Source organism: Leptonotus elevatus, chromosome 4 (genome assembly GCF_054856555.1).
Source record: "Leptonotus elevatus isolate MCC_2025b chromosome 4, RoL_Lele_1.0, whole genome shotgun sequence".
Taxonomy (NCBI): Eukaryota; Metazoa; Chordata; class Actinopteri; order Syngnathiformes; family Syngnathidae; genus Leptonotus; species Leptonotus elevatus.
Genome location: NC_141242.1, coordinates 23,721,467 through 23,739,230, shown reverse-complemented (window position 1 = coordinate 23,739,230; position 17,764 = coordinate 23,721,467). Strand labels below are relative to the sequence as shown.

At 41.2% G+C, this 17,764-nt stretch overlaps 2 protein-coding genes across 2 annotated transcripts; one reads left to right on the top strand and one right to left on the bottom strand.

Moving 5' to 3' along the window:
- Positions 1-849: 849 nt before the first annotated feature.
- Positions 850-17,013, bottom strand: herpud1 (homocysteine-inducible, endoplasmic reticulum stress-inducible, ubiquitin-like domain member 1). Its single transcript, XM_086074076.1, has 8 exons — positions 16,537-17,013; positions 15,767-15,844; positions 7,365-7,442; positions 6,871-7,037; positions 6,293-6,403; positions 5,835-6,209; positions 2,351-2,465; positions 850-2,270 (listed from the first exon to the last, which is right to left on the bottom strand). Exons 1-8 carry the CDS (start codon positions 16,687-16,689, stop codon positions 2,094-2,096), a joined length of 1,254 nt encoding a protein of 417 aa, XP_085930202.1. The 5' UTR covers positions 16,690-17,013; the 3' UTR covers positions 850-2,093.
- On the top strand, positions 11,572-13,933 carry LOC147176302 (uncharacterized). The gene is made up of 5 exons (XM_086074077.1): positions 11,572-12,232; positions 12,310-12,360; positions 12,446-12,496; positions 12,569-12,601; positions 12,683-13,933. The coding sequence occupies exons 1-5, from the start codon at positions 12,149-12,151 to the stop codon at positions 12,776-12,778; spliced, it is 315 nt and encodes a 104-aa protein (XP_085930203.1). The 5' UTR covers positions 11,572-12,148; the 3' UTR covers positions 12,779-13,933.
- Positions 17,014-17,764: the final 751 nt, after the last annotated feature.

The following is a 17,764-nucleotide window of genomic DNA, read 5'->3' as shown; positions in this document are numbered from 1 at the left end:
ATTTTATTTATACCCTATGTTTATTTTTTATTTTTAGCATAAAAGGCATGTAATGAACAAATATTAGAGACAGATAAAGACAGGACATTTTTATCGTTCTCAGGTAAGACTACACATAGAGCTTGGGGGCCCTGGTGGCTTGGGAGCCCTAGGCAGCCGCCTAGTTGGCCTATAGCAAGAAACGGATGAGTATTCCCTTAAATTGGGAAGCGACTGCTTGATTGACACAACAGCCAAACAACATCATTGAAAGGAGGCAAGCACTACAATATGGGATAGCTGGATGGATGGCTGGACTTTGACAAATTGAGAGCACTGGCGCTCACAGCCAAGGGGCTGACCCCCCCCCCCCCCCCCCCCCCCCCCCCAGTTGAGTGTGGCCGATTAAGGTGCATCATTTTCGGACACGCAATGGCAGGTGTGCCCCGGGGAGGTGGACTTGCAAAAAAAGAAAGTAAAGTTAACCCATATAGATTGAAATTTAATTGGCTGTAACGACTTGTGGACAAATCAGCTAACAAAAAGCTTCTTCTTGGAACACATTGTGTTCATATCTAGAAAGTATGCAAATCTGGCATGAGGGAAAAAATATCATCTGTGTGCACTTGCGGTGGTGGTTATGGGGGCGGAGGCGGGGCAGGAGGTCCTGCACAGGTGCCATTCAAGCTATGGAATGCCACAGTTCATAACGTAATCACGTGAATGTTGTACTGTTGTCATGATGTGGTGTTGTGTTGACAAGTTCAATCATTTCAGCCTCTGGTCAAAAACCTTTGTACTCTTTCAGGGAAATCAAATCAATAATGTCATCACACTAAGGCCCGACCGACTGCAACAAACACAAACATGTTTAAGTTAAGAATATTTATTGCACCTTATTGCAAGTATTCCCAACATACAAAACAACTCAACATAACTTAATTGAGCGAACTTTCAAATGTTCATTGATATTGTACATAGTGACCAAGGTCACAAAATCGTCTCCCTCGCCAGGGTATAAATCCTACAAATGGGGATAGCTGTATGCCCCACATACAAATGATGTAATTACAGGGGATGAAAAGCATAGTCCCATCCAAAGACTACTGAAATCAACATCTGGTAAAAGTGAACCATCAATCCTTGGAGCCTTGATAGTACACCAACACCATCAACAATGTTCACATCAAGGAAATGCTGTAAAGAGAGCTGCATACATAGATAGGGCCTTCAAGTCATTAGAAAGTAAATATTATATTGGTTCCCCGCCAATATTCACTACTTTCAAATCGATTTCAAAAGACCTTTGTTTCATCGCCACTCTGTCTCTACCATTTATATTATAATTGTTTTAATAACAACTAATAACCCCCGTGTGTAAAGATGCTTGCATACAGTATTAAATAAAGTGCGTTATAAAGTATATACAATGTTTTCATAATGCCAACAATTTACAGTGGGCAAAAAGAAGCTGTCTTTGTACAAGGGGATCTCTTGTGAATCATGCTGGACTAATGATTTGCATCACAGGATTTCTTCTCGTGTACAATTGGTATGTATACGTATCCAGTTCGTCTATTTCATTATCATTTTAAATTGCTTGGATTAATGTTGAACAAGCTTATAAAATGAACTAAATTCACCACACCAATGTTTTTCTTTCTGGTTTACATGCCATAATCACATGTGATCAGTTTAACACGCAGCAAAAATACATAAAATCAAAGGTTGAGCTTTTTTAGTTTTTTCTCTCTCCACACCATCTAATTTTGACACATTTGTGATTAAGATCATTATTTGCGGGATGGGAAGCCACAACGGCCATTTCTGCACATGTAGACTCACACTTTTATCAGCTTGGAGCTTCGCAAGATCTTGTGAAGCAAAAAGTCACGTAATCAGTTCACAAGTACATTTTCATAGATCGAACAACATAAATGTGATTTTGTACTGCAGGATTTTGGTTTGATTTTAAATGTCTGTTCTTAGAGAGCTACAGGACAAGACAGCTCATGCCCACTAGCTGGCCCCCGTCTTTCACACCTGTGCACATGATGCTGCTGTTTTTGGTCGAGTTGTAGTTTTCCTTCCACCGTGAATAAGTACTGCCCAGGTCAGTTGGCCACCCCTCGAGGAACCTCAGGTATAAGCGAGGAGAAGAATGTTTTGAGAAAGACCCAGGCTGTCCACATGACTGACACTCTGTGTGGCGGCACCAAAACAGCTGGCATTGGCTCAGGTTGATCTGATTGGTCAGCTTCAGCAGGAAGCTCCCTCTGTTCTCCAGCGTCCTGAGAACACATGACATCAATGTTTCGGTAATAATGAATGTGAATTATCTCCAAGTCGACGTCAACGGCGGTTTACGTACAGGATTTGGGATTCTGTTCTCATTCTCTTGGTTGTGCTGGACTTCGGGGGGTTGCGGGTGGTTGGGTCGTTGGACATGCTGCCGTCTTCTAATGTTGAACCAGCCTGTGGTGTGACTGTACATACAAGAAACAATAAGAGGACTCGATTATAATATTTCAGTAAAAAAAAGAAGAAGAAGAAAACTCAGCAAAATATGTCATTATGTGACTATAAAGGTTTCCTCCTTTAGAATGTGTACATGCGCGAGTTGGCACATGAGTGTGCTTGGGTGATATAATACAAAAAACAAATATTTGCAGGACATGAACAAGCTGGTCACAAGTGCTGATATCACCAACACATGCAGATAAAGACACCTGAACACACTTGACATTTTCCCTATGTAGAACTGTCATTCACCATGGCTGCTATCGTACCCGCGATAATAACATGGCTCTGCACCGCAAGTTATATTTATTTCAGTGCAGTTTTATGCCAAAATATATTTTCAGCATCACAATTGAAAAAACTGAACCCGAGGATGTGACACTTGGATTTTAAGTCACTATTTGTTGAACACACATATACAGAATTTGCCAGGACATTAATATGGAAGCCTTCTGTTTACACGAGGGTGCCTTTTCTAATCAAGTCAATGGATTTTAATAAAAGGGTGACTTCAAACCAGGAGTTTAAATTATATCCATAAGATTACGCTCCGCAATGGACGTCAATTTGTCAAATCTGGACAGCATTTCAACAGAGAGGGTATAATCCTACAAATACCAAAAATTTGGTATTTGGCTGGGCAACAAGCTGTCTTCTGGAGTCCTTTTTTTTTTTGAATGAAAAAGTGCCTTCCTTTCTCAGCAAGGAAAAGGCTAGTGCAGTGCACTGTTTTATCAGTATTGGATTATGCTGATTTAACTCTTTGACTGCCAGACGTTTTAAGAAAAGGGATGCTGTGAGTGCCAGCCGATTTAAGCATTTTGACTGATCTTTCAAGATCCACAGAAAATTGTCTGTTTGGACTATGGAAACACACATACTACCAAATGAAAGATTGAACTCTCATCTTTCATCAGAAAAAAAGTCAGTTTGTTTCTACCTTCTTCCGTTCTTTAGTAATCAACAATAGAAAATGGTTAGTTTCATCCAAATGCGCTTGTTTTGGACCAAAATACGGAGAAATCAAGCTTTTAGTGAAACGATATTGTTTCATGCACTCTCGTGAATTTTACACTTCTTTTTGTCCATGAATGATGCCACAAACACCTAAATAGTGCTTTACTTCTATAAAACACTACCACCAAGAATGAAAAAGTGTTTTTTGATAGCAAAATACATTCATTTACATTCAACAGTGTAACAATTTGACAACAATTTGGCAAACTATTTACAAATGTGTGCAACTGTGGTACTATTTACAATTATGTGGATGTTTCAACGACAGTTTTTCTTTTTGTGAAACACTCCCCTGCGTGCAAGGAGACGCAACAGGATTTGCACAACAGATTAGTTTCACTGCGATTGCCTCTTCGCGTGCAGACGCTACACTTTCTTGCCGGCCGTTTTTTCCGGGGAATAGCAAGTATATACTGCAGTGTGTGTTGCCATCAAGTCTACTATCAGGATCATGCTACGGTTACGTTACGGTGGTGTTACGTCTGGCTTCCTCATGTCCTTCATGTTCTGATCCATCTTATCCACTCCATTCATGGTGGCATCGTAGTCCAGAACCAGTGTCTTCTCCGTGATCAGACTGTACCCGCTCCTCCGATGAATATGCATTGGACTCGGGGTACTCTCCATTGTCCGATCGAATGTCCGCTCGGCTGTGCTCCGCGTTTTCCGGCGTTAGCATCGCTAGCCGGTGAGGCTTTATGACGTGACCATCGTCACGCGTCAACGCTTCCAACTTCGGCGTCAACCTCGGGAGTCACCATCATCATCATCATCAATGTGCATTGGTCGATGCTTTTCGACTACTCTCCATCGTCCGATCGAATGTACGCTTGTGCAGAAGTGCCCGGTCGGTTGTGCTCCGCGTTTTCCGGCGTTAGCATCGGTAGCCGGTGAGGCTTACTACGTGATCATTACGGTCGCGTCAACGCTTCCAACTTCGGCGTCAAGCTCGGAGTCACCATCATCATCATCGTCGACATCAATGCACTTTTTAATATTGATCGATGCTTTCCGTCTTTGAAAAAAATGCTCAAGCGTGAGCTGCTTGCAACCGGTCGCCATTGTTGCTTCATCAGCCATTGTCCCCTCAACACTCTAGCTCCGCCTCACGTCTTCTACTGACGCCCACCCAATCTTGTCCAAAGAGAGTCATTGCTGCCATCTAGGGGCCAAAACGAGTCATTATGCTAACTAGATCTGCTTGATACTTTCAGCACAGCTGCCCAAGGCTTTCCTCCACCCGTTTCCAAAAAAAAACAAAAAAAAAAACATAGTGAACGTCTTTTAACGTCTTTGGCGCCCCTCCGTAGGTTTTTACTAAACGCTATTTAACGTTTATGGCAGTCAAAGAGTTAATTTATATGCACACCTCTAAATTTTTGCAACATTTTTTTTTTTATGTCATCTACCACTCAGCACTACACTTCATTACAGATGCGCCAACTAGAACCCGCCACTGCATTCTGTATGAAACACATAATTGTCTTCCCTTCACATTAGAAGGAAAACGCATGCACTGTTTTTTTATTATTATTATTGCTAAAGCACCTGTGAGTAAGCTACCTTCTTACATTTTTTAATGTTCTGTCTTACCATAATAGTACTTATCAGGCAGGGTCATCAGAAAAAAATGCTACTAACTACTTCACTGTCAAAAACAGAACTTGGTAAAACAGCTTTTTCAACATATGCTTCAATTGCTCGGAATGAACTCCAAACCACATTTAATCTGGAATCACTCCCATCATTCAGTGTTTTAAAAAATGTTTTAAAATCAGTAATGACGGAAATGAAACTGTTTTTAATAGATGCCATTAGTAAAAAATGTGCCTGTTATATCTCTCATGCAAGCATGTATGATGTCTATTGTGCTAGTATGCTGAGTGTGACAAATCTTGTTTTGTCTCTTGCCCATCAGTTATGCAATTATTTGCCGCTTGTCTTGGCCAGGACTCCCTGTGAGAAGAGTTATTGTAACTCAATGGCCTTCCTAACTTCCTGGTTAAATGAAATTGAAAATAAAGGAATTGAGCTAAAGTGTTGAGGTGCACTAACACGAGGTAATACAACACGCCTGACACTGCAAGTGTGGATGTTTGACTCGTTAAGCACCTTTTGCCCCACTAAGGCTCAGTATACAGCCTTTGCCTAACCACTGTTGAAAAGGTCTTCTTCTGCACCGTTATTTGACTCGCATTTGAAATATTTGCTTCAAATAAAAATAATAATATAATTGTTAGCTGCTTCAATTATGTGAGAAAGATGACCAGATGTCATGGCGTGAGAAAGGGAATGTGCGTTAAGAGAGAATGACTCACAGGTACATGAAGAAGAGGGTGCCCATGACCAGAAGGAAGCGACTCAGGTTGGAGTTGAAGTACACAATCATGAGCAGAACGCCGAGCCTGGCGGCCGAGTACAACCAGTCCAACCAGTCCCGGTCGATTTCTTCCTCGTCCTCCATTACGGGTCCCCCCTGAGCATTCATTCGCATGTTCTGATTGGCTACGTCCGGGTCAATGAACGCACCATCCTGCGCTGGGTTCTGGTTTGCCGCTTGCAGATTGTTGATGGGGTCCTGATTGGCAATGGGTGCCGGCACAGGTACCTGGTGGGCGGGTACAGGTGGGTGAAGGACAACGGTTGCAGGCGCTATGGAAGGGCCGGTGCCAGCTGCTGCCATAGCTGCTTGACTGTTGGGAGATTACAGGGTTCGGCTTAGGGGTCGATAAGGTTAGCATAAACATCCCTTTAAAGTGCTGGGAAACAAACTCACTATTGTATGTAATATTGTCGAGCATAGACATGTTGGAGCCACAGAAGTTGTTGGGGGCTGTACAGAGAGTAGGCTGGAAATGCTGGTTGGGCCATTTGTGGTGTTCCGGTCCTGCAGGAAAAAAAATGATAATTTTGTTAAGTCATTATTATCTGCTTCACACTGCCATATTAATTTTAGCACGAAGTCATGAGAAGGGCAAAAGTATCAAATCACAAGTCACATTTTGTGTGTTACACAAGGCTCAAGAGATCAAGCGTAAGCTTATGAAAAACACCTTCCAGGATGCAAATCAGGTCAGTCAAGTGTTTCAACACCTGTTTCCCCTTGCGGCTTTTAAATACCTACCTCCCACAGTTGATTTTCAAAAAGACTTTGCTACAAGTCTACTAGCTTAAAACAAATCGTATTATCCAGTCAAATCCAAAACTATTATTTAACATCTAAATATCACATTGATGAAGGTCAAGTTTGAAATCCATTCCAAAAATATGTAGAAATTCAAACTCTTACTATTAAACTTAACTGTGAAAAATATATATACTGAGAGCCACAACGCTGTTTCCACTCTTTCTTACATGTCGGCGGCAGACAATGTCGGGGCTCCTGCACCTGATGCAGGCGTGTGCGTGTTTGCTGGATTGGCAGCTGAAGTTGAAGACGTCTGCCTCCTCTGCCTCAACTCTGGAGGAGAGGATGGCGTGGGCCTCGGACTAGACACATGCGGCTGGCCTTGTTCCTTAACCTAATGAATTAAATAAAAAAGCAAAAGCCATTACTATGATCATCTGATATCAAACTGGAGACGTTTAGTGCACCTTCCTGATTTGTTTGAATATTTACCAAACTTAGGTTTCAGATCATTTTTTTTTTTCACTTCACTTGTTCAGACAGCTGCACTAAGAGCTTTTTTTAATTCATCAAATCAGGCGGAAATGTGGCCTGGGTGTGGCCTGTAACTTACGTTTTCAGTAAAAAATTAAAAAGTGGGGTGGAAGGTGAAGGGAATTGCTTTTCACAGCACTGCAGTTGCGTAGTAATTTAACACAGTGTCTAATGTTGCCCTTCTCACCTTTGGTCTTGCTCCCAGATGTGCTTTGGGCTGCATCTTAACAGCAAAGACTAGATGCAGCGTGGGAACGGTATCTGTCTGAGAAGGCAGAGGAAGACAGACGTCAGACAGCTGCGTTCCAACAAAATTGCTCAGTTTTTTTCCATAGCTTCATCTACCTTCCCTTGTTACTTGTTTATAGTATGTATAGTGTCGTCATAACATTTTGACCGAGTTACACAGAACAATGTGGTACCTGAACAAACATATCAGATAGTTTGGCACTTTTTTTTTTTTTAAGAGACAGGGATTCAATTCATGATGCTATCTTATTGTACCACAACCATGTTGAAAAGCTAATTAAATGAAACTTTTCTACTTTTATGTACGCAGGGATGGGTACCTTTTAGGGGTGCACCGATCACAATTTTCTGGCCGATCACCGATCTCTTACAAAGTCTGACCTGCCAATAACGATTTTTGCCGATCTCGATTTGTTTCATAACAAGTAGCATGCACCTTCAGAGTTCCAATCAAATTTTATTGGAAAACATTGAACAATATCTGTGAAATAATACAAACGGTTTGTTTTAACTGCAAATTAATTAGTTCTCTGTAATATAAATGAAAAGCCTATTATTCATCTCAACAAAAGAGGACAGTGGCTGACTTTTTCCAGACCTCTGAAGAGGGAGATGAGATCGGTGTAAAATATCGGTTTATATTTAAGGGATCGGCCAATCGCCGATCTCCCAAAACTAAGGAAATCAGGGCAAATAAATCGGTGCACCCCTAGTACCTTTCATCCTTAAATCGGTACATGGGAATCGATACCGGTACACAATGGTACCAATTTTCAGTACTTTTGTGTATTTGTGGTAATGTAGGTTGATGTATTCTATTTAAAGTCTAAACAATTTTTTATTTAACATTCATTTTTCAATGCATACTTTATGTGATAAAACATTATGAGTACAAATAAAGCATAAAAAATTTGCAAAAGAGGAAGGAGCAAAAATGTATACAATTATAACATTTTTATAAATTGCTGGCGTCGGGCCAAAATCTCAAGTCATAATTTGGCAAATTTTACATTAAAAAAAAAGTATAGTAATGAAAATGGCTTGCTCTCTTTGATGATGCAATGTTAATAGTTGAACAAACGTGCTGTTTTTGGGGTCTTATGAAAAGTGCCGATTTTGGAGGTACACGATTTTGGCCCGATGCCAGTGAAATAATAAAGTATATATAATACAATGAATAAAATATTACTAAATACAAAGTGCAGAGCAAAGTTTGTTGCAATAAACTGCACACGGAACCAAGTTAAACACCCTGGACTGAATGCCAGCTAATCAAAAAACAAACAAAAAAACAATTACCGAATAATCTGCCAATTATTTAAAAATACAGTACAGGCCAAAGGTTTGGACACACATTCTCATTCAACCAACACATGCTTTATTTTCATGACTATGTACATTGTAGATTCTCACTGAAGGCATCAAAACTATGACAACTAATGAACACATTTGAAGTTATGTACGTAACAAAAAAAGGTGAAAATAATAAAAGAGTTTTCCAACTTTAAGGAGTTCCCAGAGGTAAGAATGACAAGAGTATGCAAAAAAAGTAACCAGAGCAAAGGATGGCTATTTTTTTTAATCTATAATACACAACATGTTTTCAGTTATTTCACCTTTTTTTTGTGTTAAATAAACAACTTGACACCAGTTCATAGATTGTTTTGATGCCTTCAGTGAGAATTTCCAAAGTAACCAGTCATGAGAATAAAGTAAATGCATTGAAAAAGAAAGTGTGTCCAAACTTTTGTCCTGTACTGTATATATAAAGCATAACCCCCCCAATCCTTTTTAATGGGGGTCACTTATGCACAAACTTTCGTTATTAAGATTCTGTGCTTTGAATGACAAGTCCATAGTATAAACTTATTTAAAAAAAGGTTATTGTATAGATTTATGTGTCAATAATAAAACCATTCTTACTTGTTAACAGTTGCTGTAAAGCATTAACTATTAATAATTAAATTTTATATATTTTTATCTTGTGTTATTTTCACAAGTCTTGGGACTTACTGGGCTAACCTGTGGATTGTATTTCGTGCCATGTCATGTGGAAATGTGTGTTAAGACAAAAAAAAATCATTGGATGTTCGCATCCTTGAATTTTGATAAAAGAAAGTATTTGAATCTTTAAAAATATCAACAGTTACGTATGTAACTACGGTTCTATGAGTCCCGAACGACCGCAAGGTGGTGGTGCTGAAACAGCACGGAAATCCCGACGCGCGTGCGTCACTCGAGAAAGAATTTGTAAAAGGACATATCCAGGGTTCTGGCTGACATGATCCTCATGTATAAAAGAGGATCGCAACTGGAACCCAATCTCTCAGAACCTTCTTGGGCAAACCAACACGAGGGCTCTGAGTGACAAGCAATGCTGGCAGTCGTTCGGGACTCATAGAACTGTAGTTACATACGTAACTGTCGTTCTATTTCATCAGATAAATTAGGGGGAGAGGTGGGAAAGCATATAGCAGGCCACTTGGCCAGGGGTGTGCCAGAGCATCCTGGCCTAGCGGGCTGCTCTGCTCCCTCAGACAGCGAGTGGACTCCTCAGAGGCAAAAAGATCTACCACCTCTGGGTGGAGACGCCAATCCCCCTGAGGCGGACGATGGCGGGAGAGGGACTGGTTGACAATGCCCAGGAGAAAAATGGCCCGAAAAACAAGGGCGGCTTATCTGAGAAGCCACTGTGAGGATCGTAGCAACTGGACGGATATCGTCCTGCCCTAATAATTGATGTGATACACAGTGGAAGTGTTGTCCGATCGTACCAGGACCTGTCAGAAAATTAATGAGGGCCAAATGCACAGCCCGCAGCTCCAGCACATTGATGTGCAGCGACCTGTTCCCTGCAGACCACCGGCCTTGAGCAGTCCTGTGTTGCCAAACTGCACCCCATCCGCTCAGGCTGGCATCGGTGGTGACAACTTTGTGACGTGTACCACACCCAGCGGGACTCCCTCCCGCTGATAGAACAGACCGGCGACCCCAAGGTGCGAGAGCACCTATGAACCGACTGTACACTCAGAGACGCCTCCGACGGTCCAGCAGCGGGTCGAGCCGGAAGCAGAGCAGCCACCGTTGCAATGGTCGCAGCGACAGCAGTCTAGGGCCGTCAGGGACGTTAACATGCCCAGAAGACGCAAATAAAGGACATAACTTAACTCCAACTGAGGTGTCATTAAATAGCTTAAAGGACGCTTAGGGACAACAGAATAACCAGAGTATCATACACACTTACTAGTTGCTAATGCTACGCAAGCAAAAATGGTGCATTCAGGGTACCGGTACTTTCACAGCGTCAGAAACGTCGGTTTTCTTCGATAACGTTTTAAAGGGGAAATAATTGACCATTTGGCTGATTGTTTTGGCCAATGTTTGAAGGCCAATAATCGGCGGCCGATTAATTGGTTGGGCCCTAATATTTATCTTCATTCGTTGTGATATTGTTTTTCAAGAACACTAAAACCCAATGCACAATGTGCACTGCGATTCGAACCCAACTTGGACCGGACCATCGCAAAAAAAATGACTGTATATAATGTCTGTATAATGTAGTTTAGTTATGAACCTTTATATTCAGTACATGCAATTTCATTATGTAATATATATATTATCATATGACATTAGGTCAAGATTACTGTAGTTTTAGATACAGCTGCGGGACGCCATACTACATACCACATACCACAAAGGCATCAATCAATGAATGTGCATTGTGTGATTATGCTATATCCATCAGAGCTGAGCTTATGAGGGGGAAATGTGGGCAGACGACGACTAAAATAAAAATTAAACCAGGTAGAAAACACCTGTGGCCTACAGTATTTTCATGATTTGGAACTATGTCCCTCTGCAACATAGTTTAGTTCTCTTTGATTATCCTTTTTCACACATTTTACAGAAAAAAAATACTGCTGTCCTGACAAGTGGCAAAGCTACGGGGATTTATCCAAACACTCAGACTTGATATGACGATTTGTATCCTGATTAAATGGCCGTGTCACTCATCCTGCTTAGTTGTTGGGTTTTTTTGGCACAGTAATTGGGAATTTAAAGTTGTTTTGCACGACTTTGAGGCAATGCGGTTGGTTTTTGGCACTGAAACTGAAGCAATATCCGCGTGTTCTTCCATTAACTCTTTGACTGCCATAAACGTTATAAAACGTTTAGCATAAACCTAGGGAAGGGCGCCGAGGACGTTAAAAGACGTCCCCTATGTTTTTTTTTTTTTATTATGAAAACGGGTGCAGGAAAGCCTTGGGCAGCTGTGCTGAAAATATCAGGCAGATCAGGTAAGTTTAATGACTCGTTTTGGCCTCTAGATGGCAGCGATGACTCTCCTTGCACTTTGGGTGTGCCGCCCACCGTGGGCGTCGGTATAAAAGGTGAGGCGGAGCTAGAGTGGAGTGGAGAGGTAGATGGAGAAAGCAAAAAACATGGAGGACAAGAAAGCAAAAATGACGACCGGTGGCAAGCAGCTCACGCTTGATCGGTATTTTCAAAAAGAAACCTGTGCTAAATTGAATGTTGGTGGCGATGATGATGATGATGGCGACAACGAGGTTGACGCCGAAGTTGCGGCTTTGACGCGACGTCTTCGGCCACGTCTTAAAGCGACGCCGGTTAGCGGTGCTAACGCTGGAAAACGTGGTGCACGTCCAAGTACTTCTACAAACGCGGACGTTGATTCGGACGACGAAGAGTACCCCGAGTCGGATGGCTATTCTTCAGAGGAGTGGGTACAGTCTGATCTTCGCGAAAGTGATTCGGACAGCATTTCCTCCGCAGAAGAGTGTGACGGTAAGCGCAAACTTGCTATGAGATACTTTTCCGGCACGCTGCTAGCACCTCGTGTAACGTGAATGTACAATTCATAGATCGTGGATCGTGCTCACAGCCACAACCTACAGTTTCCACGACAAAGAGAGGTATAAAAAACGTGTTTTCAATACACTGCAACAACAAAAGAAAACGGTCTTTCGATATGATTGTAATTGTATATATTTATTTCAGCTGCAGCTCGTCGGGCTCAAGGTGACGCGTCTCACCGTGAGCAGAATAAAGGTAAAAAAAAAATGATTCTCCAACTCAGCACGAGTAAAATATTTGATGGTAAATGTCTTCTATAATTTACAGAATGTGCATCAACCAGCGAATCCAAGAAAAAAGGTAAACATATATATTTATATATATATATTGCTTCACACTGATCTAAAATAAATATTATGATATTGAAATGTATATTTGCAGATCCCAAAAGTTCTGGCTGGCATGAAACAGGCTGGCAGCCAAACACATTCCTGTTTACTGAAACTCCAGGACCAAGGGGTGCCGCAGCAGAGCTAAACTCAACCCTGCCAGCTGACTTCCTGCAACTATTCCTCACAAACGAACTTCTCCAGCACATTGCAGACCAAACAAATTTATATGCACGGCAATCCATGCAGAAGCAGACTGAAAGTCTGCCACACTGCAGGAGTCGTGCTTGGAAGCCAGTGTCTGTAAGTGAATTGAAAACATTTTTTGCACTCCAATTTCTTACTGGGTATATAAAAAAGCCCAGTATAGAAATGTATTGGACTCAAGATGAAAGTGAAACCACACCATTTTTTAGTCGCGCGATGCCTCGAAACCGCTTCCAGCTTATCTGGAGTTACCTACATTTTAACAATAATGAGAGACATAGTTCAGATGACAAATTATTTAAAATCCGCCCTGTGTTCAACCATATTGTAAATAAATTTAAAGAACTGTTCCAACCCGGTAGGAATGTATGTATTGATGAGGGAATGATGAATTTTCAGGGCCGTCTATCGTTTAAAGTTTACAACCCCCAAAAACCAATCAAATATGGAATTAAGTCATACATCCTGTGTGACTCCCAAACAGGATATTGTTTTAATATGCAACCTTATGTTGGTACTAGTTGTTCTCTGCCGGATACCGTGTTTAATTTGCTAGATCGTCTGCCAGGAAATGGGTACACGCTCTTTATGGACAATTTTTATAATTCAATTGGGTTGTGTGAACGTCTCCTGGCAGCACGTACAAATGTTTGTGGTACTCTGAGAAAAAATAGGGGTGAACCAAATGAGATCACTTCTCTTACAAACACTGGCCTCGGGGTGGGGGGGAAATTGGTGAGACACAACACAAATGTGTTGGTTGTGGCATGGCAGGACAAGCGTTTGTTGAGGATGGTGACTACTTTTCACAAAGATGAAATGCGGACAGTTGATGTGTGGCGGAAGGCACTAAAAAAAAGAGTGCCTTTCCCGAAACCTGTATGTGTTTTGGACTACAATTCCACAATGAATGGCGTGGATAAGATGGACCAAAACATTTCTTATCACCCATTCACGAGGAAGACATTGAAATGGCACAAAAAATTTGTTGCCTATCTGTTTCAAATATGTTTGTTCAATGCCTTCATCCTGTACAAAGCTAAACATCCTGGCAAATGTCAGCATTTTTTGGAGTTCATCCAGCAGGTGGTGAGAGGGTGTCTCTTACCACAGGACCAGGAGGAGGACATTGCAACAAACATACAAACAGAAGGACATGAGGAAGCCAGACAGAACACCAGGTCACCATATACCGATCCTGAAAGTCGACTTGATGGCAACATGGCAAAACACATACTGCAGTATATACCTGCTACCCCCCGGAAACAAAAGCCAGCAAGAAAGTGTAGGGTCTGCACTCGAAGGGGCATTCGCAGCGAAACAAATCTGTGGTGCAAATCCTGCTGCGTCCCCTTGCACCCAGGGCAATGTTACACTATATACCACACCAAAAAAAAACTTGTGTAGTTGAAACATCCACAGAATTGTAAATAGAAACACATGCACACACCACACATGTACAGTTGCACAGTTGCACACGTTTGTTATTACACTGTTGAATGTTGAATGTAAATAAACTGTTACTTTGCTATCAAAAAACACTTTTTCATTCTTGGTGGTAGTGTTTTATAGAAGTAAAGCACTATTTAGGTGTTTGTGGCATCATTCATGGACAAAAAGAAGTGTAAAATTCACTAGAATGCATGAAATAATATCGTTTCACTAAAAGCTTGATTTCTCCATATTTTGGTCCAAAACAGGCGAAATTGGGTCAAACTAACCATTTTCTATTGTTGATTACTAAAGAACGGAAGAAGGTAGAAACAAACTGACTTTTTTTCTGATGAAAGATGAAAGTCCAATCTTTCATTTGGTAGTACGTGTGTTTCCATAGTCCAAACAGAACATTTTCTGTGGACCTTGAAAGATCAGTCAAAATGCTTAAATCGGCTGGCACTGGCGGCATCCCTTTTCTGAAAACGTCTGGCAGTCAAAGAGTTAAGAGTCGCAGCAAAGGAGCTAGCTTGCTATCCCAGATATGAGGACAAAAAAAAATCATCACAATTTTACTGTTCTTATTAACAAGAAAAGAGACATCAAAACTGACATGTTGTATAAACATAGCCCAAGTCAAGCCCAGAGTCTGATGAGAAAAGTGAGCATCATTTGATTTTTCACTCATGGAGGCAACACTATCAATTATAATAGTGCTCCATCTTGGAAATGAAAGCTTCGACCATCCTAGCTGTAAAGTCATCAGTGGAGAAACTCAACATGGAGGTGGTAAGATTATTGTAATTAGCCACATTTTTATGCCAGAACTTTTCAAAATTCACGACTGGATTACAAGCAATTTTTTTACAAAAAGGCAGCTTTGAAGAAAAAAAATATGTGGTCATGTAATGTCACACTTGATGGGTGGGTGGGCACTCCAAAGAACCAATTATTTGTTTATAATCAATTACAAATTAATTTTGTGTCAGTGCCATTCAATAAATTGACTGTTTTTTAGCGCTTTATCTACACCATATGGTGCCCAAACCCAAAGCGCTTACAATGCCTCAAATTCACACGTGCGCGCGCACACACACACGCACGCACGCGTGCACGCACGCACACACACACCCACACACACACACACACACACACACGCACACACGCACGCACACGCACACACCAGTGGTCGACTGCTGCCAGGTTCCAGGGTTCAGTGTTTTTCTCAAGGACACATATAATATGGTCACAAGGGCTGAGATTGAACCCACAACCTCACGGCTGGGAAATGACCACTCTACCACTGAGCCATGCTGCCTCCCAAAAGTGCCTTTTAACAGAAACATTTTAGAAATAAATAAAACTATTACTTGAATTTTCCATAGTTGCAATGTCATACACATTTTCTAGCATGGAATAATCAGGCACAAGGTTGAATGGTGAACTACAGCTTGCAGCAGCGTGGGCAGACAAACAATCACTAACTCAGACATACCTGTGTGAAGAGATCTCTGATGTGAAGATGGTTAGGTAGAAGTTTGCCGGCATAGATGAGCCTCTGGTCACTCACAGCCTGATAGAAATAAACAACAAAATGACAAAGTCTGCTTTGGGTTTTACAGTACCTACTACTGGCTAATGTTGATAAAGGTTCCAAAAAAATCACACAATTTCCCCAGCACATTAATTAATATTGGATGGCATTTCTTCCTTTTACCAACCATTTTATTTATATAGCTAAGCTCAAGTTATCTCTAGACACTTTCCATGTGGAGCAAATCCGAGACCGTTGACTTAATTGATTTGAGAGCAACAGTACTGCATTTCCTTCCGCATATTTTAATTTAAATCTGATGCTTGCTCTGCTATGAATTTGAAAGTGATTGCCTTGTCTCCACATAGTTTAGACCTACTCTTGGATCTAAATGGAAAGATATTCCCAGGGGGCTGTACCTTTGAGGGACGGGAGGGAGTCTCACATATTTCTGGGCTCAAAGGTACATAAATAAGATGCCGTATATTACACAAAGTCCTTTTTTTATGTTATGCCAACAAAGTAATCTTCATTACTGTACTGATTAACAAAAACTGATTAACAGTTTAGATGCAATGAGCTGGAGCTGGGAAGAGGCTGCAATAAAAGCAACAGCTGTTCTGAGGCGTCAGTCTGCCTGACCGACACAAGCAAGCAAACAGCAAGCCTTGACATTCCAACACTGGGCTAGCTAGTTCCGCTAACGTTAGCCAACGCCTCAAAACACTCACCAATTTAGTTGGATAGACTGCCGACAGATGCGTCTTTAGGTCCTTCACCGTCCAGTTTAGATGGACTCCTTTGACTGTTTGGTCTTCCACAGTCTGACTGGGTGTTTTTATGACAATAGTTATGGTCTTCGCTTGAAAGTCCTCCGCGTCCATTTTTTCGCCCCACTTCTCACGTTTGGTGTCACGTTTCAGCGACAACTCAGTGTACGTAAAAATTCAGTCTTTCGGTCACCAAAAATAAACTAAGGAGATTATTTAGCGTCAAAATCAAAACCGGTGTATACAACAGCTAGGCTGTTTAATAGGCGTTTGTACATATGCTGTCCAAACTGCGAAGAGACGGAATGTTGTTGCCAAACAAACAGTGTGGCCGCTGCCGATTGGTCAAATTTTGCTCGCGTTCTACGTGGAGTGTCAGAAACTCGACCCGTTCTGAGCATGTGCACATCATACTTGAAAAAAAAAAAGGATCGTCTCTCTACATTTAAAGCATTCGTACCGTAGTCGTGTGACTGGAACTGATTACATATTTTAATTCGATATTAATGTTCATGTTTTAGGCTGAGCTGATCGAGGTAACACATTGATGAGTGCTTTTCAGTTCGTTAGCAACCGAAGGTTTGCAGGAAAGGTTGGGAAATTACAACATTTCCGGGAAAGTGCTGTGCATGTCATCAGTGAAAGAGTGAGAGGTCGTTCTATGGGAAGCACTCAGGCATGGTTCGCTGTTACGTAAACACGTCAGTCATGTTGCATCATCTTGGGGGAAAAACATTTACTGTATGAATAGTTTTGCTATCGCAATTATAAAATTAAAAAAACTTTTTTGAATTAATTTACTACCCGCAACGGCTATTTTCAGTTGTATTTAATGTTTCCTCTAGTTCATTCAGTCGCATTCATATGCCAGTTGTCAAAATGTCTGTGTGATAAAGTGATGGCCCGTGGAAAAAAAGGAAGGTCTGTACAATCCTCATCTACCTTTGATGGACCTCCAAACAAACGTAAAATGAAGCATTCAAATCGATCTCAACAAACAATTTGAGTTGCACTAATCAGGATTCACAGTGTGGTAATTGGTGTAAAAGTGACTAAATACAAAAGTTATCTATACAACCATTATTGACATTAATCATGACATGTTAGCAAATGATGCATATCATGGTTATTGGTCACAGTGAGTCAAAGATGTTGTCATTTATAATCTTTACATTTGACTTTATTTTAG

What these genes read in the sequence shown, in the direction of transcription:
- LOC147176302 (XM_086074077.1), top strand. Translation starts at nt 12,149, where the DNA reads ATGGCTATTCTTCAGAGGAGTGGGTACAGTCTGATCTTCGCGAAAGTG. An exon ending in TCACCGTGAGCAGAATAAAG is followed by an intron (nt 12,497 to 12,568) that starts GTAAAAAAAAAA and finishes TATAATTTACAG; the next exon opens with AATGTGCATCAACCAGCGAA. An exon ending in CAGCGAATCCAAGAAAAAAG is followed by an intron (nt 12,602 to 12,682) that starts GTAAACATATAT and finishes GTATATTTGCAG; the next exon opens with ATCCCAAAAGTTCTGGCTGG.
- herpud1 (XM_086074076.1), bottom strand. Translation starts at nt 16,689, where the DNA reads ATGGACGCGGAGGACTTTCAAGCGAAGACCATAACTATTGTCATAAAA. An exon ending in TCAGAGATCTCTTCACACAG is followed by an intron (nt 7,443 to 15,766) that starts GTATGTCTGAGT and finishes CTGCCTTCTCAG; the next exon opens with ACAGATACCGTTCCCACGCT. An exon ending in ACCCTCTTCTTCATGTACCT is followed by an intron (nt 2,466 to 5,834) that starts GTGAGTCATTCT and finishes TTGTATGTACAG; the next exon opens with TCACACCACAGGCTGGTTCA.